The 27,318-nt window shown below is 48.6% G+C and overlaps 1 protein-coding gene across 4 annotated transcripts in view; it reads left to right on the forward strand.

Moving 5' to 3' along the window:
* Positions 1 to 27,318, forward strand: part of LOC123761792 (protein artemis) — a 134,778-nt gene that overhangs the window by 73,933 nt on the left and 33,527 nt on the right. For all 4 annotated transcript variants that reach the window (XM_045748000.2, XM_045748004.2, XM_045748002.2 and 1 more), the window contains exons 5-6: positions 12,923 to 13,063; positions 21,283 to 21,432. In XM_045748000.2, the coding sequence (XP_045603956.1) occupies positions 12,923 to 13,063; positions 21,283 to 21,432 (291 nt within the window). The remainder of the gene's footprint in view (positions 1 to 12,922; positions 13,064 to 21,282; positions 21,433 to 27,318) is intronic.

Raw genomic sequence — 27,318 nt, forward strand, 5'->3', positions numbered from 1 at the left:
TGCCTCTGATTACTGCCCTCATTTTTCTATCAGTCAGAAAATTTTTCATCCATGATAGAAGCTTACCTGTCACCCCTCCAATATTTTCCAGTTTCCAGAACAACTTCTTATGTGGAACTCTGTCGAAAGCCTTTTTTAGGTCCAGATAGATGCAGTCAACCCAACCATCTCTTTCCTGTAATATCTCTGTGGCTCGATCATAGAAACTGAGTAAATTCGATACACAGGATCTTCCAGATCGAAAACCATACTGTCTGTCTGATATTATAAGTGCTTTCGTGAATCTGGCCACAGGACAACATGGATTTAGAGCAGGAAGATCCTGTCTGTCACTGTTACTCAACCACTATGACAAAATCACAAAAGCTTTAGAAGAAAAGCAAAATGCAGATGTTGTATACACAGACTTTGCAAAGGTATTTGACAAATGTGACAGTGGAGTGATAGCACACAAAATGAGATCAATGGGAATAACTGGTAAAGTAGGACGCTGGATACTCAATTTTCTAATGAACGGAATACAAAGAGTAACAGTCAGTCAAATAAAATCAAGTCCAAGTGCAGTTAAAAAGCTCTGTACCTCAAGGTACAGTCCTTGCACCACTGCTTTTCCTTATTTTCATATCAGATATAGACAAAAATACAAGTCACAGCTTCGTTGCATCTTTTGCAGATGACGCAAAAATCAGCATGAAAATTACCTCTGCTGAAGACATTGATAAACTACAAGCAGATATTAACACTTTCGGACTCTTCTAACGCCCCAGGCGTCCATAATTTTTCTCTTGAGTCTGAGTCGTAAGGTCACGAGAACAGTGAGCCACCAGCATGGGTGGATGCCCACATGGCAGGGTCAGGATGCTACATGGGGTATACAGAGAATGAGCATATTTTAAAACAAGTCCAATAGTATTCGGACAATAAATGGAATTTCTACAAATTTGTAAATTATTGACGCATATTTGTGTCATCTGGCATAATCCGTATTTTGGTTTTATGACGCAATGTGTGGCATCGGGCAGCAAAAGTGCTAAGTCTAGCTAGTCTATGGTCTATCCTCGTGCCCATGATGTTTGTAATTTTGCTGCTTTGGCTGCAATTTTTGGCAACGTGTCTTCGACTAATATTCGGGAACGGGGATTTTGGAGGTCGAACAGGGTCCTGGCTGTCCATTGTTTCATGAACATTCTTGGTCTTGTTTCATGAACATTCTTGGTGCTGGGCGTTCGTGTTTGGCTTTGAGTCGCAGGTTGCAGCCAGTTGTTTCGACTTCGAGTTGAGGAACGAGTAGCAGCTGCCTCCTGGGTAAGTCCCTCTTTTACTTACCTTTGGTTAGGTAGCTCCAGGGAGCTGAAGGATCTCCCCACAGAAAACTAGCGTTGAATGTAATTAAACACTATTTTCTGGGTTAGCCCCGGAGGCTTCCTGGCACCCTCTCCCCCCTTCGGTCATCGGTTTCGTTTTGCTTTTGATGCTTAGCCCCTGAACTGAGGTTGGGTAGTTGGCACAGAGGGTCCGGGGAGGGAAGGGCTGCGCAGACAACTAGCACAACAGCAGTGTGTGACGTTTGCTTGTTTCCTTGGGATTTGGGTGAGTTCTGCCTCTGTTTGGTCTTTGGTTGTAATTTTCTTACCAAGTTGAGTGTGTTTTGTTATGCCTACTTTTCTGGGTGCCTATCCCCAGTCGATGGCAGATAAGGAGTTTCCTCAACCACAGGGGAGGTTTTTCCAAGGGGCCAGGTTCTCTGCCTCTCTGAGGGGGCCAGGTTCTGGCTCGTGGTCCCCGGTAGGCTGAACTCCATTTTGACTAATGCCCTAGTGTAATATATCATATATTAGCCTGATAGCTCCAGGAAGGCTCCGGGGCTCACCCAGAAAATGGTGTTTCATTACATTGAACACTGTTTCCTAGGGAGAACCCTGTCGGCAACTTGGAGCTATCCAAGCAGAATGGATATGTATAACTTTCTGACATCAGTCAATGTACTTGGAGTTCTTGCCTACTGGGGACCACGAGCCAAAACCTGGCTCCTTCAGAGAGGCACAAGGAGCAATGGCCTATAGAAATCGCCATGTGGTTGGGAGCATTCTGTGTCTGCCATCGACTGGGTTAGGCACCCAGAAAGGTAGGCGCCCCAAAACAAACCCCTATTCTGGTGAAACTATTGCTACCGAAAGCTGAACGAGTGGACAGAACTCTCCAATTGAAAATTAGCAAACGATCATGACATCATCATATTGCCGTGCCGCTGTCTGCGCAACCCCCCCCCCCCCCCTCCCCGGGAGGGGAAAGGGGGAGCCCCAGACCCTCGTGCCGGCGACCCAACCACCAGTTCTTGGCTGATGCAATATTGGGACAGTCTTGTGCCTCTGGCTCCGAATACATTATCCAATCGATTTAATGGGCTATATGGGGCTGTACCCAGGTCGTTAAATGCGGGGCTCCAGTATTTCTGAAGTTGTTAAGTGTCGGTAATATTTCAAGTAACATTCAGGTAAGCTATATTTTGTACAGAGAGCCACTTGGTCCACCACTCTAGTGCCTTCTACCCTGTGACATCACAGATTCACAGTACATTATTTTGATTTGTCAAGAGGCTGGAGTGTTCATTCTGTAACTTTGTTGGACATATCTGCGCAATCAAGGAACATCCGTGCATCATGTCGGCTCCAAATGCACGCGTTGTGTCAGTGATGGCTGACTGGTGGATGGGCAGGCAGAGTGGGCAGGTGGGTAGGGAGGGAGGGAGGGAGAGGCAGGGAGGTAGGCAGGCAGGAAGAGGCTGGGAGGTAGGCAGGGAGGTAGGCAGGGAGGTAGGCAGGCAGGAAGAGGCTGGGAGGTAGGAAGGGAGGGAGGGAGGGAAGCAGGCAGGGAGGGAAGCAGGCAGGCAGGCAGAGGCTGGGAGGTAGGCAGGGAGGGAGAGGTAGGGAGGTAGGCAGGCAGGAAGACACTGGGAGGTAGGCAGGGAGGGAGGGAGGGAGGGAGGGAAGCAGGCAGGCAGGCAGAGGCTGGGAGGTAGGCAGGGAGGGAGAGGGGTGGAGATGGATGGAGGGGTGGGGTCAGTCTGTACATCAAAGAGACACTTATCTGTACTGAGCTGCTAAACACCATAAATGACATGGTGGAAGTGCTGATAATCAAAATAAAGATCTTAAATGTAGTTATTGTTCTTGAATATAAGTCACCTGAGGCAAATCATCAGCAGTTTAAAGACCAACTAATGAAAATAGAACACTGCTTGGAAAACCTCTCATTCAGCCCCAAACATCATCCTGCTTGGGAACTTCAACCTACGGCACCTAAAATGGAAGACCCTAGCTAATACAGTTATATCAGAGAGAATTCCAGCAAGTAGCCTAAAGAAACAGTCACATGCAAATGACCTGCTACGAATGTGCGACAGGTTTGCCTTAAACCAGCAAATAATAGAACCAACTAGGAAGGAACACGCTGGACCTCATTTTCACCAATAATGATGAATTGATCAGGAACATAATAATTACAAATACCTGTTACTCAGATTACAACTTAATTGAAGTTCTGACAAGCATGGGGAATAGACCTTCAAAACCAGTCCCGATTCCCAGTGGAGGAGATTGAGCAAATTCAACTTCAATAATAAACAGATAAACTGAGAGCAAATAAACCAAGACTTCACAGAAATAAACTGGGAAGAACAGCTAGAAAATGCAAACCTTAACCAGTGCCTGGAAAAAATAAGCTCAGTAGCACTAGAAATATGCTCAAACCGCATACCCCTAAGAAAAAAGAGGAAGAGATGCTGATTGGAATGGGAGCGTCGTTCCCTCTATAGGCGAAGAAAACGAATCGTGGAACAACTTGAGAGCCACACCCTCTCTCAAGAACGGCTATAAAGGCTAGGTACAGAAATAGAAACAATTGAACTAAAGGTACAAGAATCATACAAAACCCAGGAGAGGCAAAGAGAGCAAAAGGATAACAGTGAAATAGAGAGAAATCCAAAATGTTTTTCTCCTCTGCAAAATCGAGATATAAAAACCACATCTAGTTTTGGGCCCCCTGCGAAAGAAAGATGGAACTTTCACAGATGACAACAATGAAATGAGCAAAATACCGAGGAATCAGTACGACTCTATTTTCAGCGAGCCAGTAAACACTTTAAAGATTGAAAACCTAAATGAATTTTTCATGGATATGATACTGACATCAAATAATATATCAGATATCACCCTATCCCCACTGGATTTTGAAGAAGCCATAGATAGTATGCCTATACACTGCACCAGGCCCTGATTCTTGGAACTTTATATTCATCAAGAAATGAAAAAAAGACTATCGCAGGCCCTTCACATTCTTTGGAGACAAAGCCTAGATACTGGCGTTATTCCTGACATACTAAAAACAGCAGAGATAGCACCACTCCATAAAGGAAGAAATAAGGCAGAGGCAAAGAATTACAGACAGATAGCAATAACATCACACATCATAAAAATCTTTGAGTGCTAGGAAGTAAGATCAGAAAACACATGGAATCCCAGCATCTCCATAACCCCGGACAACATGGCTTCAGAACAGGGCGCTCTTGCCTGTCACAGTTGCTGGACCACTATGACATGGCATTAGATGCCATGGAAGACAAACAAAACGCTGATCTAATTTACACAGATTTCGCAAAAATCTTTGACAAATGTGACAATACAGTAGTGTTATTGCACGTAAAATGCGTTCAAAAGGAATTACTGGAAAAATAGGCAGATGGATCTACAATTTCTTGACTAACAGAACCCAATGTGTAATAGTCAACAAAATAAAATCCGGTCCATCAACGGTGAAGAGCTCAGTCCCTAAGGGTACTATGCTTGCTCCAGTACTTTTTCTCATCCTCATATCAGACATCGACAAGGACACAATCTATAGTACCGTATCATCCTTTGCAGATGACATTAGGTTTTTTATGAGTGTAGACAACATAGAAGACATGGCAAACCTCCAATCATATGTAAATCAGGTCTTTCTATGGGCTGCGGAAAATAATACTGTATGGTATTTAACGAAAATAAGTTCTAGCTCATGCGCTACGGAAAAAATTAAAATATAAAAACGTAAACCACGTACAAAACTTGGTCTGATCATAACATAGAACGATAAAGCAACGTAAAGGATTTGGGTGCACTCGTGTCGGAAGACCTTACCTTTAACCCTCAAACCGCTAGGGGCCCAAATGGAATTCACACCCAGAGGCGCAACAAAAAAAAAAAATCCAAAAAATTCTTTCGTCTTATAGAAGTGTTCATTTTTGTTCCCTGATCACGGAAAAAATAACAAAAAAATCGTAGTTGGCATATTTTAGCCGCAATAGGGTAGGGAAGTGTGGCAAAAAAGAGGCGTTGGCAGAGCCTTCGCCAGACGAGGTCTACTCCGCCCGAGCTGTCAGACGGCAGTTGCCACAAATATATTATTATCTAATTATTTCAATGTCTCTGATTGATTTTTTCTTAGTTTTTTTGCAGTAATATTATTCCATACAGTGAATTGTACTCAAAATTATGGTGTGCATATTAGTGATTCAATTATGTTCATAAAACAATAAACAAATAGTTTTGCTGTTGTTACACTATATACACAGGTTATATATAAGTAACTGCATGTTTTGTTCACCATATCGAACTACTAAGTTGGTCTTGTGAGTCAAAAAGCAACGAGGAGTGACCGCCAAACACCAGCGAGCCACTCACTGCCACTCCCTCCCTCAACACCAGGAAAGCGTACAGAGATCCTTTACTGCTAGAATCCACTCAGTAAAACATTTAAACTATTGGGACCGACTAAAATGCATAAATCTGTATTCTCTTGAGTGCAGGCAGAAAAGATACATACAGTAGTAATTTACACGTGGAAAATAGTAGAGGGGCTGGTCTCAAACCTGCACACAGAAATAACACCACATGAGACCAGGAGGCATGGCAGAATGTGCAGAATACCCCTGTTGAAGAGCAAAGGTGCAATAGGTACTCTCAGAGAGAGAACTATAAACATCAGAGGCCCAAGACTGTTCAACACGCTTCCACTACACATAAGGGTCATAACTGGCCGACCCCTCACAATATTCAAGAGAGAACTCGATAAGCACCTCCAAAGGATACCTGATCAACCAGGCTGTGATTTATACATCAGGCTGCGAGCAGCCGCGTCCAACAGCCTGGTTGGCCAGTCTAACAATGAGGAGGCCTTTTTGAGGACTGAGCTGCGGGGTCGCTAAGCCTCGGAAACACCTCAAGGTATGGATGGATGGATGTATGGATAGAGGGAGGGATGGATGGATGTATGGATAGAGGGAGGGATGGATGGATGTATGGATAGAGGGAGGGATGGATGGATGGGAGGATAGAGGGATGGATGGATGGAAGGATAGAGGGATGGATGGATGGAAGGATAGAGGGATGGATGGAAGGATAGAGGCATGGATGGATGGATGGAGTGAGGGATGGATGGATGGAGGGGTGGAATGAGGGAGGGGTGGATTGAGGGATGGATGGATTGATGGAAGGATGGATAGAAGGATGGATGGATAGAAGGATGGATGGATAGAAGGATGGATGGATAGAAGGTTGGATAGATAGAAGGATGGTAGATGGAAGGATGGATGGATGGAAGGATGGATGGATGGAAGGATGGATGGATGGAAGGATGGATGGATGGAGGGAGGGAGGGGTGGATGGGTGTTGAGTTGAACTACGTGACCAGTGAAACAGAGAGAGAGAGAGAGTGTGTGTATGGGATGTAGGGGTGGTGGGGGAGGGATCGGCTCACTCTGATAAGCCTAACACATTCGACCCCGTTAGCCAGATTTGTTTCTTAAATTCTGGATGTACATCATATATATTTTTGTTTACAGATTTTGTTTAGTAATAATATTAGGATAATAAAAGTTATAAAAATACTTGTTTCATGAATGCTTTACTGTATTAGATGGAGATTCTCCAGGCTCTCTGGGCTGGCAATCTACTGAGCCACCTCCCAGAAGGATTTCTTGGGGGGTGGGGGAGGGGAGGCAGGAAGTGAGGGGGGGATGGGATGACAGAGGTCGGTGGTCAGCTTGCCATGTGAGGGCCCCCCCCCCTGATGCCAAAACTAACCCAGTGCCGACCTACGGTTCTATCAACCGCCAGACCAGTATATGATGCTCCAGATACTGGTCTCCCGAACCGGTCGTTAGAACCGGCAGATTGGTAAATAAGAGGCCGTTAAATCGAGTGGGTACTGTATTTTTGTCTCAGTTCTGTGTCTTGTGATGTGGGCTCTCTCTCCAGGTGGTGTGTGAGCCAGGTGTAATATTCCACGGTACTCGGGCTGCATGCACCTAGGGTTCCCTTCCCTATTTGCCCGGTAAGTACTGCCCTTGGGGCTTGGGGCCTCTTTCCACAAGTCACCTTGGGATCTACCTCCGCAGTGCCTTTTACTGCTCGGTACTTGGCCGCCCTTGGGGGCAGCTGGGGGTTTCTTGCCCTTGTTTGTCTCTGGGTTGGGGGTAGTTTTCGTCACTGGTAGGGGCGCAATGAAATGCAAAGTTAGTTTTCACCAATTATAGCGGCTGGCTCTGTTCCGCCTGGGTATGATGTCCTCTTGTGGGGTTTTTCTTTTGTTTTTGTTTTCTGCTTGGTGAGGGGTTCTGCTTGGTTGGGTTCGGAGTGGGTCTGCCTTTGTGGTTCCCCCCTAGCTGTTGTTTGGGTATATATATACAGAGCACCACTTGGTTTCCGAACCCCTTGGGGACGAGACCCGTCGGTTAACATGTAAGTTCGTATACGAGAAATAGAGGGGAAAAAATAAACTAGAAATGTAAAAAGAAATTTTTCCGAAAAATTTATGAAAAAAACTCTAGGGAAAAAAATCGTCAGGTTCATGGCGTAAATGCGACCGTGTTTTGTTTGTACTCATCAATAAGTGAAGTCCTGATCCGCTTTATAAAAGTCCTTAATTGTTCCTAACTGATTATTAAGACGTCTGGCAAACATCCTCTGGATGTTTCCTGCCAGCCTGCAGGCACATCCTGCCTAAAATATACGATGATGTACTGTACATTTAAGAAACAAATCTGGGTCACAGGTCTATGGAGTGTGGTTAGGCTTACGGAGTCAGCCGGTCCCTCCCCCACCACCAACACACCTCCCCCTCTCCCCCCCACCACCGACACACCTCCCCCTCTCCCCCCACCACCGACACACCTCCCCCTCTCCCCCCACCACCGACACACCACCCCCACCCCCCACCCCAAACCCATACACGCACACACACACTCTCAAAGGTCACGTGGTTCACAGTTCACTTCAACACCCATATATCGCTTCCTGCCTGCCTGCCTCCTTCCCAGCCTGCCAGCCTGCCTCCTTCCCAGCCTGCCAGCCTGCCTCCTTCCCTGCCTGCCTCCTTCCCAGCCTGCCAGCCTGCCTCCTTCCCAGCCTGCCAGCCTGCCTCCTTCCCTGCCTGCCTCCTTCCCAGCCTGCCTCCTTCCCAGCCTGCCTCCTTCCCAGCCTGCCTGCCTCCTTCCCAGCCTGCCTGCCTCCTTCCCAGCCTGCCTGCCTCCTTCCCAGCCTGCCTCCTTCCCAGCCTGCCTCCTTCCCAGCCTGCCTGCCTCCTTCCCAGCCTGCCTGCCTCCTTCCCAGCCTGCCAGCCTGCTTCCTTCCCAGCCTGCCTCCTTCCCAGCCTGCCTCCTTCCCAGCCTGCCAGCCTGCTTCCTTCCCAGCCTGCCTCCTTCCCAGCCTGCCTCCTTCCCAGCCTGCCTCCTTCCCAGCCTGCCTCCTTCCCAGCCTGCTTCCTTCCCAGCCTGCCTCCTTCCCAGCCTGCCAGCCTGCCAGCCTGCCAGCCAGCCTGCCTGCCAGCCTGCTTCCTTCCCAGCCTGCCTCCTTCCCAACCTGCCTGCCTGCCTCCTTCCCAGCCTGCCAGCCTGCCTCCCCAGCCTGCCAGCCTGCCTCCTTCCCAGCCTGCCAGCCTGCCTCCTTCCCAGCCTGCCAGCCTGCCTCCTTCCCAGCCTGCCAGCCAGCCTGCCAGCCTGCCTCCTTCCCAGCCTGCCAGCCAGCCTGCCTGCCAGCCTGCCTGCCAGCCTGCTTCCTTTCCAGCCAGCCTGCCTCCCCCCCTGCCATCATGCTAACGGGTAGTGTGTGTTAGGCTTATCTTCGGGAATGAGCCGGTCTCACCCCCACCACCAACAAACCACCCGCCCCCCTACATCCCATCTCTCAAGGTCACGCGGTTCAACCGCGTGACTACCACTCACTCCCTGCCTGCAAGCTAGCCTGCCTGCCTGCCTGCCTGCCTGTCTGCCTGCCTGTGCCTGCCTGCCTGCCTTTCCCTCCCTAATTCTCACTACTTCCATCCCTTCCTGCCTACCTCCTAGCATCTCTCCCTACCTCCCCCTCCCTCTTAGCATCTCTCCTTACCTCCTAACATCTCTCCCTACCTCCCCCTCCCTCCTAGCATCTCTCTCCCCCCCTCTCTCACTGATTCTCCCCCCCCAGTCAGCCATCACTGACGCAATGCGTGCATTTGGAGCCAACATGGTGCACAGATGTTTCTTGATTGTGCAGATATGTAAAACAAAAGCACAGAATGAACATTCCAGCCTTATGACAATTCAAAATAATAGGAATAATAGGCCGTGAATCTGTGAAGTCACAGCGGGCAAACTGGACCATCTCCCACCCACCACAACAAGCCGGCGTGACGCTTGGCGGACCCCTTCCTACCCGAACTTTGTTCGGGTAGCATGACTCCCCAACCCCAATCGGGAAACTGGAAGTTTTGGATAACTAAAGTTCGGAAACCAAGTGGTGCTCTGTATTCGCTTCTGTGTTTTGGTGGTATCCCCTGCTGGGCCCCTATGAGTAGACACATCCCAAGGGTTCAGCTTTTCGCAGTTCGTTTGATAGACTTGGGCGCCGGTTCGCAGTACCCTGCCTGGGCTTCCCTTAGTGTGACACAAAGGCTAAGGGCCCTGGGAAACCCTGCGGGGGCTCCGTGGTCCGATGGATGTGACCCTTGAATACCCTCTCGCTTTGTGCGAGCTTGAAGGTTGCTCTGTTCCCTTGTCTCAGGGCGACACTCACGGGTTGTGCCTCCACCATACTGCCTGTTGGGTCGGTGATTCTTTTGACCCGGAGTCGTGCGACGCTTGTTGTCTGTATGTGCTCCAGTTCATCCAAGCCACTGACCATGATATGAGGGTGCAGGCAGCTGCTGCGTTGCATGCTAGATTTAGGTTGCTGCAATGCGCAAGGTTAGTTGCGGCCCCGGATGCCCCAAGACTGCCTCATTTTGGTTATTGGGACCCGGACTTGAGAGTGGGAGCCGCTTCAGCTCTGGTTCCATCCGCCCCCTCCTAGTCCTTTCCCTTCTGTTGTGCATCCGGTTCCTTCCCGCCTTGCTTCCGGCTCCAAAGCGTCTGAGGGTTTGGGGCAAGGGTCTAGTTGGTGTTCAGACTTGGGTGGTCTCGGGGGAGTCCCCTTCAGGGGTTTCGGCGGTAGCATTTGAGCCTGATCCTCCAGCCAGAGCTTTTGGGTCTGACCAGTGGGCCCCCTTCGTTCTAGCTTTTTTGGCGGCTCCCGCTTTTTCTTTAGAGGCGGGGGTGTTTGGAGACCGGCTCGTCCCTGGGTCCTCAGGGTGAGGTTCCCGGGGTGGGGGAGATGTTGACTTGGGAGGCCTTGGGCCCCATTGGACCCTGCCTGGGTTTTTCTTCCCTCAGAGCAGGGCTTAGTGTTACAAGGAGAGGGGTTCTCTTTTGTTCCCTCCTCATACGACTTGGATTTGGTGTCTACCCCTCCCCGGGTTCAGTTTAGTGATCCCCTGGGTTCCTCCGTCCCGTCTTTCCGGAGGTTTTCGTCTTCCAGCGTCCCTTCTCATGAGGTGCCAGAAGGCCTTGTGGCTTACCTCCTGCACGACCTGGATTATGCTTTCGTGAGGGATCTGCGCTCCTTTGTTTACGGATCATCTTGTCCGTACTGGTTTCATTATGAAGTTCCGGAGTCGTCCTGGTTGGCAGACTGCCCACTCTTTTCGTTGAAGGTTTGACATATGTTCTGTCGGTCCCACGCGCTTGAGTTGAGGGAGGCTCAGACGGTGTTGCAGGTTTTCCTGGGGGACGACTTCGAGCACCTCAATGCATGTTTGTTCGCCCCTCCCCTTTTGCGGGATGTTGGTGTGATGCAGCTTCATGTGCAGGTTCCTTCCCTATGGTGTCTATCAAAGATATTGCAGAGGATTTGTGTACTCGTGGTCTGCTGGCTTCAGCCCTGCTTGTTTCTTCTCCCTTCTTGAGTTGTCCTCGGATTGGCTTGAGTTGGATGTGGGGGCGCTTGGGGTCGCTGCTGGAACTGGTGTACTGCCCTCGGTGGTACAGGCATCGTCTGCATTGTTGAAGCTCTTCTCGCCACTCTTGCAGGATGCGGTTTCACAGTTTTATGCTTCTCGGCTAACATGTCAGCAGGCGGTGTTTGCTTCTTCCTTGGAATCCGCTTGGGCCCTGGCTCTTCAGTTGTCTTCGCCTTTTTGTCTGTTGCCGTTTACAGAGTCTGTGGTGGTGCAGTATCTGCAGGCAGCCTAAGTTAGTTGTTGGCCTATGTCACACGTGTTGGTGCTCTGGGTGGCTTGTGGGGGAGCCTTCCCGGAAGGGTTGTGCCTGGACTCGGGATTCCGTCCGTCATGGAATCCCGAAACCACTCTAAAGAGTGGTTTCTTTAGAGGCGGGGGTTCTACTTTTGTCTCAAAGGGCACTAAAACATGTTAAATAAAAAAAATTAAATGTAGTGGAAAAATGAAATAAATAATTTCATTTTGGCAATGTTTCATGATAGTTCTACATTGCTTGCATTTTGGCAGAATTGTTTTATGCTTCATTGTTTGAAAAATGTACATTTCTTAAGTTATCTAATGATATTAATATACAGTGCAACTTCAGTTTGGCAAACCTCATTTCAGGGAATCTTTGGTTGCAATGCACACTTTATAAGCTGGATTTACTCACCCACTTTGCCAAATTAGTGTTTGGAGATTGGCAAAGTTGGTAGATGTGCAAATTTGTTTACAAAATATGGCCAGAGTTCTCAGATGTGTGGGGAAAGTTGTCCATCATATGATACAGGACATTGAAATTAAAATTTTGCTCTGTGAAATTAACCCATTGAGAATGGGAAATATTAGCTTATGAATGGTAACTGGCTCAATCACATTTTAAATTATTTTTGTATATGTACACAATAGTGTAAGGAGTTGCAGCATTGGTAAAGCCATTGAGCATATTTAATGCCAAATTGTATGGCTTTATGTTTCATTCGCTAAAATAAAGACCCTTCTTCCTATGAAAATGAGGTTTTGAGGCTGGGCCAGGGGAAATATATTAAATGTAGTGAAATCACCTTATTTCTTGATAGGTTCTCATGGTAGTTGTCAATCATATGTTAGGTTGAAATTAAAATGACATTAATTTAATTGAAAATAGCCCATAGTGTATGATAAATTTGAGTATGGGTGGTAACTTAATATGGCTCCAGTCACATTTTTAATGATAATTATAGAAGGAATCATTATTAAAAGAAACAGGTGAAGCAATGTATTTTTCTTGTCTTTAAAAAAAATATATGTCACAAATGCCTCCTGATAGCATCTCCGGTTGCAACAAATCTCCCACTCAAGTGAATCGATGTTGATTCCATATAATTTGCCGAGTCAAGGATGCTCTGTATTGTTAAATAATTGCCAACTATTTCTGATGGGAGTGTGAATATTTTAGCACAATATGGATAGTGTGATATTATACGGTACTAGTTACTAAACATTACTGTGTTAAGGCTTGGTGTTTTGTATTAGTTTTTTATTGTTTGATATATGCAACACATTACAAAAATGATGAAAAAAAATTTAAATAAATTAATAGTCTTTTTATATCTAGATGAATGAAGTGGAAGAGAGTGAGGATCAAAGTGATCGCCAACTACCGTGCCGGTGTGTGCCATTTGGGGTAGACACGGCACCAAGCATACGTGTCATACGACCTTCAGCCATGTTTTACACCTTGTATCAGTCTGCTAAGGTAAATATATATATATACTATTGTTACAGCCTCACTTAGCCAGTAACAGGGCTCTTTCCATTCAAACTTTCTATGGGGTCTCGGTGCCTCTTCTTATCAGATCGAACTCCGAGTCATAGGTAAGTTATTAACCACTGCACTGCACAGAGCGCATTGAGTCACTAGATTGAGGGTGCGCAGGCCTCTGATCGGTATAAAAGAGGCCTTAACGGCCTCTTTTATACTGATCTGCCGGTAATAACGACCGGTTTGGGAAACCGGTATTTAGAGCCTCATATAACGGTCTGGCGGTCTATGTTACCGAAGGTCGGTATTGGGTTTGTTTTGGCATCAGGGGGGTCCTCACGTGGCAAGCAGGCCGCCTACCTCTATCGTCCCCTCCCTCACCCTCACTGCACCTCTCCCCCACTCCCACACTCCTGCTCTCCCCCCACACCCTCACTTCCTGCCCCCCCCCTCCCCCCTCCCCCTCAAGACCCTTCTGGGAAATGGCTCAGTATATTGCCAGCCAGCCAGAGACCGCCTGGAGAATCTCCATTTAATACAATAAAGGATTCATGAAACAAGTATTTTATAACTTTTTACTATTCTAATAATATTAGGAACATCCAACCCAGATGGAAAAACATCCAGAATTTAATTAACACTTTGGCGTACCCCGCGCGCCACCCCTCAACTGTGCGATTTGGGCCCCAGGGTGTCACGGGAGCGCGCGTAAATTCTGAAAAGTGTATACTCTCTTCAACTTTGTCACCTTAATTCTCGTCCTACGAGATTAAATTTGGTATCATTGTGTTCGCAATAGAATTCTCTACAGCACTAAATGCATGTAAATTCCAAAAGCCTGGCTAATTACCCGCAGCAAACAGAGAAAGTGCAAACGAGTTACCCAGGAGCGAGCAAACGCGATAAAATGTTTTCACTATTTTCACTCTGGTCACCTCAATTTTCGTCCTAGGTCTTTCATTTTGGTCTCAATGGGTTTGCAATAGAATTCTCTAGAGGAACATTTGCATATAAAATAAAAAACCTGGTCACGCTCCAACCGCCGACGAGTTGAAGATGGGCCACGCGTTAGCCGCGAGTGAGCGCTCAGATGCCTTCCAGCTACACTCCCAATTCCCGCCCTTTTCAAGCCTTTCTTTCGCAAATTTCTTCCTGGAAGGGCCTTGTTCATGATCACTATCCATCGTGGAGTAAGCGTAGATAGTTTCTAAAGCCGCAGTAAGAAATATAGCCACGGAAAATAGCCGAAATGTTCACACGTTTGAGATGCGAGGGGAGGTGACATTGGTCACAACAGTGGAGCGAAAACAATGGGCCGACGGCGTGGCCCGAGCCGCCTGCGGGCCACGAGGCGCAACAAGGAAAATGGGAAGACATCGGCGTGCATTTTAAAACCAGTCCCAAAAAAATCGGATAAAAACCTGATTTTTGGCGATTATTTAAAGTGGATGACGCAATGCTGCGTCATCCCCGGCATTACCGACAGTAAACAGATGACGCAATGCTGCGTCATGCCCGGGCGAAAGTGTTAAGAAACATCTGGTTAACTGGGTCAAGTGTGTTAGGCTTATCAGTGAGCCGGTCCGTCCCCACCACTGACACACCTCCAACCCATACCTCCTATACACATGCTGTCTCTGCTTTACCTCAACATTCATCCCTCCATCCCTCCCTCCCTCCCTCCCTGCATCAATCCATCCATCCATCAATCTCCATCCTACCATCCATCTCAATCCTCTCCCTCTATGCCTACCACCCAGCCTCTGCCTACCTGCCTCCCTCCCAAGCTCTGCCTGCATGTCTCCCTCCTTGCCTCTACCTCCCTGCCCCCCCTCTCCCAGCTCTGCCTGCCTGCCTCTCCATCCCTGCCTGCCTGCCTATCCACCCACCAGTCAGCCATCACTGACACAATGAGTGCATTTGGAGCCAACATGGTGCACGGATGTTCCTTGATTGTACAGATATGTCCAACAAAATCATGGAATGAACACTCTAGCCTCATGACAAATCAAAACAGTGTGCTGTGAATCTGTGACGTCACAGGGTAGAAGGCACTAGAATGGTGGACCCAGTGGCAGTCTGTACAAAATATATCTTGCCTGAATGGTACTTGAAAAATTACTGACACTTAACTTCGGAAATACCGTAGCTCCAGAAATAACCACCAGGGTACAGCCCCACATAGCCCATTAAATCGAGTGGATACTGTATATGTCTTTGTGTGTGTGTATTTATATAAATACATTTTCTTTCGGAAAGGGGCTTCGTTCCCTTCGCTGTTGATGGGGCGCTGGGGAGGGGAGCAGCTTGCTCTGTTGGCTCTCGATTGGTCCCGCAGTTCGTGGGAGTTTTTCTATTGTCTTCCGGCCTCTGGTGGCGTCGGGCAGCTTTTCCCCCTTTGGGGGGTTCAGGGCTGACGGGGTGGGCTTCTTCCCCTGCGCTTTATCATGTCATCTTGGTGTGGGTGAGTTTCGACGTGGTCGATCCGCCCCATCCTTCTGGGGTTCCCGCCTATTCTAATGCAGACTCAGGACTTTGCGGACCTGCGGTTCTTCTGTACTTGTTCAATCTGCACCCTGGATTCTTTGCCCTCTTCGAAAGATTGTTGGTTCCAGTCTGGCTTTTGTTGGAGTTGGGTGCCTGGTTGGTGTCCATGGACCTCAGGGGCACTTCTTGGCACGTTCCTCTCCAGGGTTCCAGGACTGGCACAGATGGTGGTGGGGCTTCAGGCTTGCCGTTTTTGTTGCCTTCCCTAGTTTGTAATGGGCACTTAGCTGATTTACGCATCCTTACCAGATGTTGGTGACCTGTCTGCGTCTGCTCCGGATTCGGTTTTCGGGCCCACCTTGACGACTGGCTGGTGTGGGCTCCCAGTCGGTCCGCTTGTCTGCTCGCCAGGGGTGTGGTTCTGTCCAGATCACCGGGTTCGGGTTCCTGATGAACTGGGGGCCATTCCATCTGGTTCTGTCCCGAGTTCGGACCTGGCTGGGTCTTGTTTAGGACTATTGGATCATTTCTTTGTCTCTCCCTCCACAGGCAATGCTGCGACTGCGGTCCTGCCTTCGGCTGTTTCTGAGGGGGTCCCAGGTAACTCGGCGGTTGCTCGAGCGGTTGTGCGGGGAGTTTGAACTTCGCAGTGCTGGTCTATTCGCTGGGTCAAGTTATCTCAGTGTCTGTTTTGGTTTCTTTGGGGACTCCCTTTCCGCCTCTCTTGCGATCGTTGGGTTCTTCCTCCGGGGATCTTGTGTTGGTGCTGCATCGCTGGCTTCCTCTTTGGGGTTTTCGGGGTTTCGTGCCTTGGCGCCTCCTCGAGCCTTCGCTTGATGTGTCCACGGACACATCGAGCCCCAGGCTCTCGGCTGGGGCTTTGTAACCAGTGCTCACCAGGCCGGCCAGGGACGGTGGGGTCCGTCCTTCCGTCAGGCTCACAGCACGGTTCAGGAGTTCGTGGCTGTCTGGTTGCACTTTGGAGGGTTTGGGTCACTTGGGGCTCTACCATCTGGCTCCATTCGGACTGTTCTCCGGTGGTTCGTTGCCGGAATCACGGAGGTTCTCTTCGGTACTTGCTCCTTTATGGTTGGTCCCTTCCAGTGGCTCGGCTGCAGGATTCTCGAGGTTTGGCTCTTTGTGCGTTTCATGTTCGGGGAGTGTCCTGCGTCCTGGTGGATGGCCTTGGTTCATTCCTCTGTTCACGGATTGATCAGTCATCGCCACTTTCGTTGGCTCGGCCGGACGTACGGACTCCCGGACATGGAGGTCTTCGCATCAGCGTGGTCTCGGCATCTCCCATTCTATGTGGCGCCCTTCCCTGCCTGCAAGGCGTTCGTGGTGGATGCCTTTTGGCAGGACTGGTCAAGGTGGAGTTACCTGTACTTCTTTACCGGTCCAGCCGTTGCTTCGGGTTCTGGCTCGGTTGGAGTCCTTCCCAAGGAGAGTAGTCCTTGTGGCCCCTTGGTGGCCGGCCCTGCTTTGTTTTCAGAAGTTGCTTGATCGGTGTCCAAACCCGCGGCTCCGCCTCTTTTGGCAGGTCGGACCGGTCTGGTACGTGGCTGGTTCGGCCTTCTCCTCTGCTCTTCGCATCTGGTCGCATCTTCGCATCAAATTGAGTGGATACTGTACTTTTCTTTTGCAATGTATGTACTCACCTAGTTGTGTTTGCGGGGGTTGAGCTCTGCTCTTTGGTTCCGCCTCTCAACCATTATTCACCAGGTGTACAGATTCCTGAGCCCATTGGGCTCTATCATATCTACACTTGAAACTGTGTATGGAGTCAGCCTGCACCACATCACTTCCTAACCACAATGTGTGAGTGTACGCATGTGCATGTGTACGCTGTGTGATTGGGTATATGAATGTGTATATACATAATGTGTATATGTATGTGTACTTTTTCTTTCAGAAGGGGTTCTGTTCCCTACTCTGTTGACGGGGCGCTGGGGGAGCAGCTTGCTCTGTTGACTCTCGCATGGTCCCGCTGTTGGTGGGCGCTTTTGGTTGTCTTCCGGCCTCTGGTGGCGTCTACTGACGCCACCAGAGGCCGGTGGTGATACTTTCAGAGGCCGGTGGTGAAAGATACTTTCACCACCACACATTCAAAATGCGGGCTATTCTACTAGTGGCAGAACGTACACTCAGTTATTTGGCAGCTGGTGAAGAAACTTTGGAATCATTTGATGTTTGTATGTCCCAACATCATTTGTTGGTATTTAAATGAGGGTTTATTTAATGGACATACATCATAAATATTATGTACAAAATTTGTGCTTAATGCCTATGAAATTTTGTTTAACATATTATACATATCTCCCCATTTGGGGGGGTTCAGAGCTGGCGGGGTGGGTTTCTTTCCCTGCGCTTCGTCATGTCATCTTGGTGGGTGCGTTGGACGTGGTCGATCCGCCCCATCCTTCTGGGGTTCCTGTCTGCTCCTTGCAGACATGGGCCTTTCGCATCTGCAGTTCTTCTGAACTTCTTCAGTCTGCGCCCTGGATTCTATGCCCTCCTCGAGGGACTGTTGTCTCCTGTCCGGCTTCTGTTGGGGCCGGGTGCCTGGATGGGAGCCCTGGACCTCCAAGTCACTTCTTGGCACGTTCCTCTCCAGTTTTCTGGGACTGGCACAGTTGGTGGTGGGGCTTCAGGCTTGCTGCTTTTGTTGCCTTCCCTATTTTGTAATGGGCACTTGGTATATATAATTTTTTTTTTTTTTTTTTTTTTTTTTTTTTTATCTTTACCGGATCTTGGTGCCCTGTCTGAGTCTGAGATTCGGTGGTTGGCCTACCTTGATGACTGGCTGGTGTGGGCTCCCAGTCAGTCCGCTTGTCTGCTCGCCAGGGGTGTGGTTCTTTCCAGATCGCCGGGTTTGGTTTCCTGGTGATCTGGAGGCCATTCCATCTGTTTCCGTCCCGGGTTTGGACCTGGGCCTTGTTTAGGGCTATTGGGCCACTCGTTGTCTTTCCCTCCAGAAGTGTTACTGTGGCTGTGGTCCCGCCTTCGACTGTACATGAGGGGGTCCCGGGTTGCTCAGCGGTTGCTTGAGCAGTTGTGCAGGAGTCTGAACTTCGACATGCTGGTCTGCCCGCTGAGTTGGGTTTGGCTTCAGCGTCTGTTTGGTTCCTTCACAGACTTCCCTTCCGCCTCTTGCATTCGTTGGGTTCGTTCCTCCGGGGATCTTGTGTTGGTGCTGCGTCACCAGCTTCCTCTTTGGGGCTTTCGGGGTTCCGTGCCTTGGCACCTCCCCGAGCCTTCGCTCGATGTGTTCACAGACGGGTCATCTCTCGGCTGGGGCTTTGTGACCAGTGCTCACCAGGTCTGCCGAGGTTGATGGAGTCTGTCCGTCCGTCGGGCTCACAGCACGGTTCGGGAGTTCGTGGCTGTCTGGTTTGCGCTTCGGAGGGTTTGGGTCACTCGGTGCTCTACCATTCAGCTCTATTCGGACTGTTCTCTGGCGGTTCTTGCCAGAACCACAGGGGTTTGGCTAACCGTGAGGTTCATGTCCGGGGTGTGTCTTGCGTCCTGGCGGACAGCTGTCCCAGTTCATTCCTTTCTTCGCGGATTGGCCAGTCGTCACCGACTCGTTTTGTTGGCTCTGTCGGACGTATGGACTCCTGGCCGTGGACGTCTTCGAGTTGGCGTGGTCTAGGCGTCGTCCATTTTATGTGGCGCCCTTTCCCACCTGCGAGGCATTCACGGTGGATGCTTTTCGGCAGGACTGGTCGAGGTGGGGGTACCTTTTCCTCTTCTCCCGGTCCAGCTGTTGCTTCGGGTTCTGGCTCGGTTGCAGCCCATTCCCATGAGAGCAGTCCTTATGGTTCCTTGGTGGCCGGGCCAGCCTTATTTTCAGACCCTGCTTGATAGGTGTTCGAACCCGGGGCGTTTTCCCACGGCTCCGCCTCTTTCGGCAGGTCGAATCGGTCCTGTACGTGACTGGTTCGGCCTTCTCCTCGGCTCTTTGCGTCTGGTATTTTGACGCGGGTATCACCATCTCTGTGGTGTTCAGGTGGCTTTGTTGACGGTGTCCCACCTGCGAGCTTCGTCTTGGCGACAGTATGACGTTTCGTACGCTTTCTCGTGTTTTGTTTCACCTCCGGCCTGCTCATGCGTCGCCTGAGCGGTCCTGGTCCTTCATCAGGGTGCCTTCTTATCTTCTCCGTTTGTGGTAGCCCCTTCGGTTCAGGTTTCTGCTCTTTGGTACTGGTGGAAGATTTGTACGTGTGCAGCCTTTCTCTGTCCTGGCGACGGTCGAGATGGCTGCTTTCCGGGGGGGTTCTTGGGTTATTGATGCTTGATTGGTTTGGCCGGGGGTGCGTCATGTGTTGTCCAGTTGTGTTTTTGCGGTTGCCTGCGTACCGTGTCTGGGGATGCGCTGTGGTTGATCCAGTTCCCCTCATTCCCTGTTTTCTGGGCTCGGGTCTCCTAGGTCGTCCGCAGAGTTTTTCATTCTTGCAGCCTGCGGTCTGTCTTTGCGGCCGTTCTGTTCAGACATTTGCAGCTTTTGCTGCTGTGTTGGCGATGTCTGGGCTCATTTCGGGCGCAGGGATTTGTGGGTCGCACAGGTTCTTGGCCGCCCATTCTTTATGCGCGTCTGCTCCTTTGCGTTGCAGAGTTTGTGGCGGCCACCTCCCGGGTTGGCCCTTTCTTTTCCTTCTCTTTGGGTATGAAGCTCGAGGGAGCCGTAGGGGCTCCCCACAGAAAACCAGCGTTGAATGTAATGAAACGCCATTTTCTGGGTGAGCCCCAGAGGCTCCCTGGCAACCCTCCCTCCCACCGGTCGGCGTTTTTTTCGCGTTGGTTGAAGCTTAGCTTCTGAACTGAAGCTTGGCAGCCGGCACGGTAGGTCCGGGGCTCCCCCCTCCCCCTCTCGGGGCGGGGAGGGCTGCGCGGACGATTGGCGCAGCAGTAAAGTGTGATGTTTGCTTGTTTGCTTGTGATTGTAGGGAGTTTCTACCTCTCTGTTTGGTTTTTTGTTTGGTTTTTACCATGTGGGGATTGTTTTGTTATGCCTACCTTTCTGGGTGCCTAACTCCGGTTGATGGCAGATAAGGAAAACCCCAACCACAAGGGGGGTTTTCCAGGGCCATTGCTCCCTGGAACCTCTCTGAAGGGGCCAGGCTCTGCCGCTGGTCCCTGGTAGGTGTGAACTCCTTAGCTAATGTCCCGGTCTAATATAACATACATTAGCCCGATAAGCTCCAGGGAGCCTCCGGGGCTCACCCAGAAAATGGGGTTTCATTACATTCAACGCTGGTTTTTTGCCAGACTTTGCCAGACTATAGCAGGCAATATATGCCACTTAGAATTTTTATTATTATTTTTCCCATGATCAGTGAACACAAATTAACAGGTTTAGATTTTTTTTTTTTTTTTTTTTTTTGTATACGCCTGTGGGTGACACATGCTAAATAGCCGGGCGCCATACAAGGGTTAATTGAAGCCAGTAGTAGGAATCCACTATCATGTATCTTTGACCTTTGTCCAATGAACCAAGCTACATATACACAGCTTGGTAACCCTGGGTAAATAGTGCTCGCACCAGATTTCTTGGTGTTCCTTTTATATGATTATGTCCGCATCCTTAAAAAATTGAGAAACAACTGGGTTAGTGGAATGTCTTGACCAGCATTTAGCATTGAGGAGCTTCTGAAGGCCTCAACAGAAAAAGTGTTTTTATTATATTCAGTGCTTCATTATTTTTTTTTTTTTTTTTTTTTTTGCAGGAATTAAAACAAATTAGTCGAGATGGGAGTTTCTGCAGAGTGCTTTTATCTATGCACGCATCCTGTTTAGAAGTTCTTGACTTGGTTTCCTACCTTCGACCTCGAAAGGTTTATCCAAACGTTATTCCCATGAATTCTTCTAGAGAAGAGGTAAGACAATTATAGCAATTTTATGCTTTAAAATATTAGGTACTATACATATTCAAATATTGTTTAAAATGAATATAAAATGATTTAGAATGATTATAACTAGGATATCTAACATTTGGTAAAAGTCTTGTTGACTCCTAGTTTTCAGGTAGTTTAACGCTGAAATTTATAGGAAAAAAATTAATAACTGCCATATTTTGGGACTACAGTGGAACCCCATTATCCAAATCCTCATTTTCTATAGGGAGCCCTAGTAGCTCCCTGAAGCTATCTTCCCGAGATTGCTCTACACTACAGGGTTAACTCTGTTGTGGAAGTTCTGTTTGGCTTACTCGGGACCACTCCCTCACTTTCCAGCCCGTTGCCATCATGAGGGGCCTTGGTGGATGACTGGCAGAGTGTGATGCTCCATGGAACAGTCCTCTGTCCTTTTGGAACCTTGTGCTCCTGCTGTCGTCTTCACGAATTGTGTTGGATGCCTTTTCCTCTTCTTTGTTTCATTTTTCCTCTCCCTTCTCCTTTCTGATTGCTATTTTCCGCCGACGTTTTGCCATTCTTGATTATTCTTTCCGCTGTCTTCTTATGTTTTGACCCCAGGTGTTTGAGGAGGCACATTCTCTCGCCCGTAAAACTGTGGTACCCGACGCTGTTGAGCGAGGGGGACGCTTGTACTGTCAATCCTCGCCTTCGTTGCTAAACCCGATCTCGCCGGACTGACAGTTCTTAAGGTGGCGATTGCGGGGCATATATCCACAATGCACCCCTGGGGAGGCCCCATCTTGTCGGGTGTCCTATCCTCTAATTGTTGCTCCATGATGGGTATTGGGGCTTATTCGTGGATGAATTTTTGTCTGTCCATTTTTATGGCTTTTTCTGACCCTCATTTAACTTCTCAAGCTCGTGGGGTAGGCGACCAGGCCCCCGAGTCGGACTGTGCTGGAAGGCTGGGCTCTGTAGCACCTGCTTCATGGTGGTCATTGTCAGCCTCTTCACGTTGTGAAGGTCAAGTTTGATAGTAGGTCCCTTCCATCATTCTTGCTGGTGTCAGTGCTCTGTTCAGGAGTACATCCCCTCTCCTTGCTTTTGCAGCAGGTGCTGGAGATTTGACCATGGTCCCTTCTGGTGCACAGCTAATGTGTGTGTCTGCCCCTTGTGTGGAACCTCAGGTTATTCCAAGACGGAGTGCCCTTCTTCCCATGCTCTCTGCATCAATTGTGGTGATGCCCACCCTGCCTTCTACACATGTGTGCACTACAAATTTGAGGAAGTCATTCTCAATTTGAAACATCTTGATCATTTGTCTTTTCCTGGGACAAGATGCCAGGTTTGCCATCTCCCCTCTTTCTCTGGCATGTCTTATGCTCATGTGTTGCATTCCCCTTTTTATTACCCTCTCCCGCTTTTTCAGTTTCGCAACCGCTTCGAGGCCTTGACCCCAACACCACCCCCACACGTCTGCTCCTTTGTGTTCTGGGCCAGAGGGTCGTCGTCCTGGTTCTCTATCTGGTGTTTCCTGCCTTCCTTCCCTGTTCCCCTTGTCTCCTTTGCCCTCTTTCCTTTCTCGCCCCACTCCTTCTCAGCCCTCTCCTCTGTCTCTTGGCCCTCCTGTCTGTTTGGGCCATTGTCCATCCTCCTCCCAGCATTCTTTGTGTTGACCGTTCCTTTTCTCCTTCTGTTGAAATTGTCGAGGCTGTCGCCCAGTACATTGCTAATGGTACATCTGTCTCTCTACATCAGAAACGTAAGCCTGGCTCCTTTCCTCTTTCCTCCCCGGCGGGTAAGAAGGCTTCTATGTATTTTCCACCTTCCGAATCCGACACTATCTCTGCTTCCCCTCCCCTTTCAGTGGCAGAGTCACCTGTCTCTGCTATGGAGGTTCCCTTGGTCTTTGATCCTCTTTTGTATACTGCCTTTGATCGGGTGCCCCTCTCCCGTGTCTGTCTTTCCTGCCACCGATTTCCTTGTCCACCCCTCTCCGATGCCTCCTCCCGCTCTGGACTCTGTCAGTCTGCCTGTGGTGAAATAAAGGCATCGCCCAACTTGAGGCTTTATTGATCATATAATTGCAGCGTAGTAATCTGCAAATAAAACAAGCCATGCGGTTTATAATCCATACGGTTAAGCGCCGTATATAGTAGTTGTTAAGTAGTTGAACAACAAGCAAGTACAGTATTGCTTATAACACTAAGCAATATGTTTAACAATGAACATTATTGTCATTGACCATAAACAATAAAAATTAAACAAGAAATTACAATATACCAACCTTAACGCAAGCTCGACCCGGCTGACCCGACGATCAGAACACCAATAGTCGAGGGAGCGTTCAGTCGGTATGACATTAGTTCCGCCCCCGATACAGGGGCTACGCATCTATGACATTTTACCACATTCACCCCATCTAGCATTTAAGTACTATAGTCCCAAAGATGCGTAGGGGTTCGGCGCATCCTTCCAAATCGTCACAAGGGGTCCTGCACAGTTGGAGGATCAAGTGTTCCAGGCCATTCCTGCATACTGCATTTGCGAGGGAGCGCTACGTCAGATTAGTTCTCTATTTGATGCTTCTAGGGTAGGAACTTTGTGATGAGGTAGTTCAGGAGGAGGTGAACCCAGATGAAACGGGTCGGGGTTTACCCCAGCCTCCACACTTGGGGGTGGTTGGGGTTGAACGGGGAGATCGGAAACCTGATTCTCGCCACATTCAGTGGCCCCGGGCATGAGGTGACGTAAAAATATGGTAGTCACCCGGCCATCTGATGTGAACAATATGGAAGAAAATGCAGAATAGAACCAGTGAAGAGCTGAGGTGCCATAGGCACAATCATAGAACACTGTATAAACATCAGAGGTCCGCGGTTGTTCAACATCCTCCCAGCGAGCATAAGAAATATTGCCGGAACAACCGTGGACATCTTCAAGATAAAACTAGACTGTTTTCTATAAGAAGTTCCAGACCAACCGGGCTGTGGGAGGTATGTGGGCCTGCGGGCCGCTCAAGCAACAGCCTGGTGGATCAAACACTCACAAGTCAAGCCTGGCCTCAGGCTGGGCTTGGGGAGTAGAAGAACTCCCAGAACCCCATCAAGCAGGTATCTAGGAACCTGATGTGGGTGCACTCTGGCTTGACGTCCACCTCGTCAACTATGGGATCATGTTTGCCGAGCCGCACTGGTCATTTGAGAAGGAAGGGGCCTTTGCACTCGAGCCACATAGGTAGTGTCCTCCCCTAGGCAGATCTCCTAGTATGTAGGAAGAAACGTTCATGCTGTGTGGAATTTGTGGAGGTGCATAAGAGAGATCTAATGGAATGGAGCGCTTCTGGAAGTACCACCTCCCATTGGGACACGTCTAAGTTGCTTGTTCGCAGAGCTAACAGCACCATCTTCCAAATAATCCCATTGTACCTTTCAGCCTGGCCATTGTACATTCAGCCATTACAACCTCTTGGGTTGTAAGGAGTTGTATGGCTAGTTGCTATTCCCCTTTTTGAGTTGAAAATCCTTCAACTCGTCAGACATAAAGGAGGTTCCCCGATCAGAGTGTATGGCGACATCAGTTCAGAGTGTAGTGTCTTGGGGAGTAGAAGAACTCCCAGAACCCCATCAAGCAGGTTTATATAAGCAGTCATGCCAAAGATTGCGAACAACTGCACCAGGCACCAAATGACTTCCAGTAGTCATGTCCGAACAAGGAAATGCAAAGGGGAACCTGGGAAGTTGAATCTTTCAAAAGGCTGAGTAGCTTTTATCAAATGCCCGGAGTTAAACTTGCAGAACTGAGGTTTAAGTTCAGAGCATGTAGAGCAAGAATTAGTCATCTTCTTCACTTCTTCTACAGAATAAGGCAGATTGTGACACCAGACAAAATGAGACATACAAGACATTCTAGGGTGACACAGATTGTTTTACAATTCCTTAAGTTCATCCATACTGGCGGCACCTCATGTGCGTGAAAGCACATCAGTGGGTATGTTTCTTTTACCGGGGCAATATACAATGTCAAAATGGTAACAGGAGAGTTCGACACGCCATCTAGTTATTTTATCATTTTTAATCTTACCGGCTGATTTAGAGTTAAACATAAAAGCAACGGTCAGTCACAAGTCGGAAATGGCGTCCATTGAGATAGTGTCACCATTTCCTTAGAGTTTCAACAATGGCATAAGCTTCCTTCTCTACAGATGAGTGCCTCTGTACAATATTTGAAAGCGTTCGGGAAAAGAATGCTACCGGTTGTCCATTCTGGGTTAAGGTAGCGGCAATGGCATGATCTGAAGCATCTGTTTCCACAGCAAAGGGAGCCGTTGGGTTGAAGGATCGAACCACTGCCTCAGCAATGTCTTGTTTTAGTCCTTTAAAAGCTTTTGCAGCGGCAGCAGGTAAGGGAAACCATGGGCATGAAAGAGAGGACGAATCTTCTCGGAAAACCCCGGCACCCACCGGGAGTAATGCGCAAGCTTGCCCATGGTTCTGCCTAAAGAACCTGTGGTGCTCGGTAGTGGAAGTTTTAATAGCGGCTTTAGACGCTCCGGGTCAGGTCTAATTTCTCCTGCTAGTATAAGGTATCCCAACGGCTTTATAGACCGGAGTCGAAAACTACACTTTTCAAGAATCAGGGTCAGGTTGTATCATCGCGCAACATCCATAAAATGTTTCAGATTAGTATGATGGTCTTCTTCTGAGTCTCCACACACACACACACACACACACACACAGACATCGTCTACATAAGCAAAGGTCCCCTTCACTCCTTCTTTCTCAAGGATGCCATCAATTACTCTTTGAAAACTGGCCACCCCATTAGTGACCCCAAAGAGAATACGATTGAATTAAAAAAGCCTTCCACAAACTTCGAAGGCTGTATAGGGTTTTTCTTCCTCTTTTAATTCTACCTGATGGTAAGCACTTCTCAGGTCTAGGATGCTGTATACTTTAAATCTAGCAACGTTATTCACAATCTCGTCTATCTGAGGCAAGGGGCTGGCATCCAGCTCCGTGAATCGGTTGATTGTTTGTGAATCGTCTACAACCATTCTTTTCTTGTGATGTTTTCCTTTAATAACTAATACTTGGGCTCTCCATGGAGAATTACTGGGTCTAATTATCTCTTCACGTAGCATCCGACCAGTCTCAGATTCAATATTCTTCTTGTCAGTCTCAGAATAGCGCCTTGATTTTACAGCAATCGGTTTGCAGTTGGGTGCTAAATAATTGAAGAGGGAAGGAGCAGGTACTTTAACGGCAGCTAGACCACATACTCTAAGGGAAGGTCTTTCTCCTCCAAAAGCCATCTCTAGTATAGAATGATTTCGTAAAAATTTATGGCCCAAAATCACATCAGCACACAAATCGGGTAATACTTTAAAATTCACATCATGGTAAATTTCTCCTTGCAGTTCTAAGTCTACAGAACACTGTCCCAGGAATTTTGAAGAGAACGATACAGTAGTCATAGAAACTGCCCCATTGTCAGGATAGCCGAGCAACCCACTCTGCTCGGCAATACAGGTATTCTTATGAATAAACTTCTCAGAGCTACCAGTGTCAATCAGTGCACTGACTGAAACACCACTGATTTATGGAGGCACAAGGGTGAAGTCCCAGCTAAAGTATCAAGCATAGGAGCTGAGTGTTGAGTGTTGGAAGCACTGTTAGTCTGTTTCTGAGACCGTCAGACCTTAGCATAATGACCCTTTTTCTTGCAATTCATACACAGAGCTTCTTTAGCCGGACATCGACTGCGAGGATGTCGAGTGTAACCACAAAAGAAACATCTTAAACCACTAGTAGTAGCTGCAGAGAATGGCTCAACTGTTTCGTCTACAATTTCATGTCCACCAGAGTCCTCCAGGTCTGATGAGTGTGCCACAGCGACGTTCGAAGC

The sequence above is a fragment of the Procambarus clarkii genome, chromosome 24, assembly GCF_040958095.1.
Source record: "Procambarus clarkii isolate CNS0578487 chromosome 24, FALCON_Pclarkii_2.0, whole genome shotgun sequence".
Taxonomy (NCBI): Eukaryota; Metazoa; Arthropoda; class Malacostraca; order Decapoda; family Cambaridae; genus Procambarus; species Procambarus clarkii.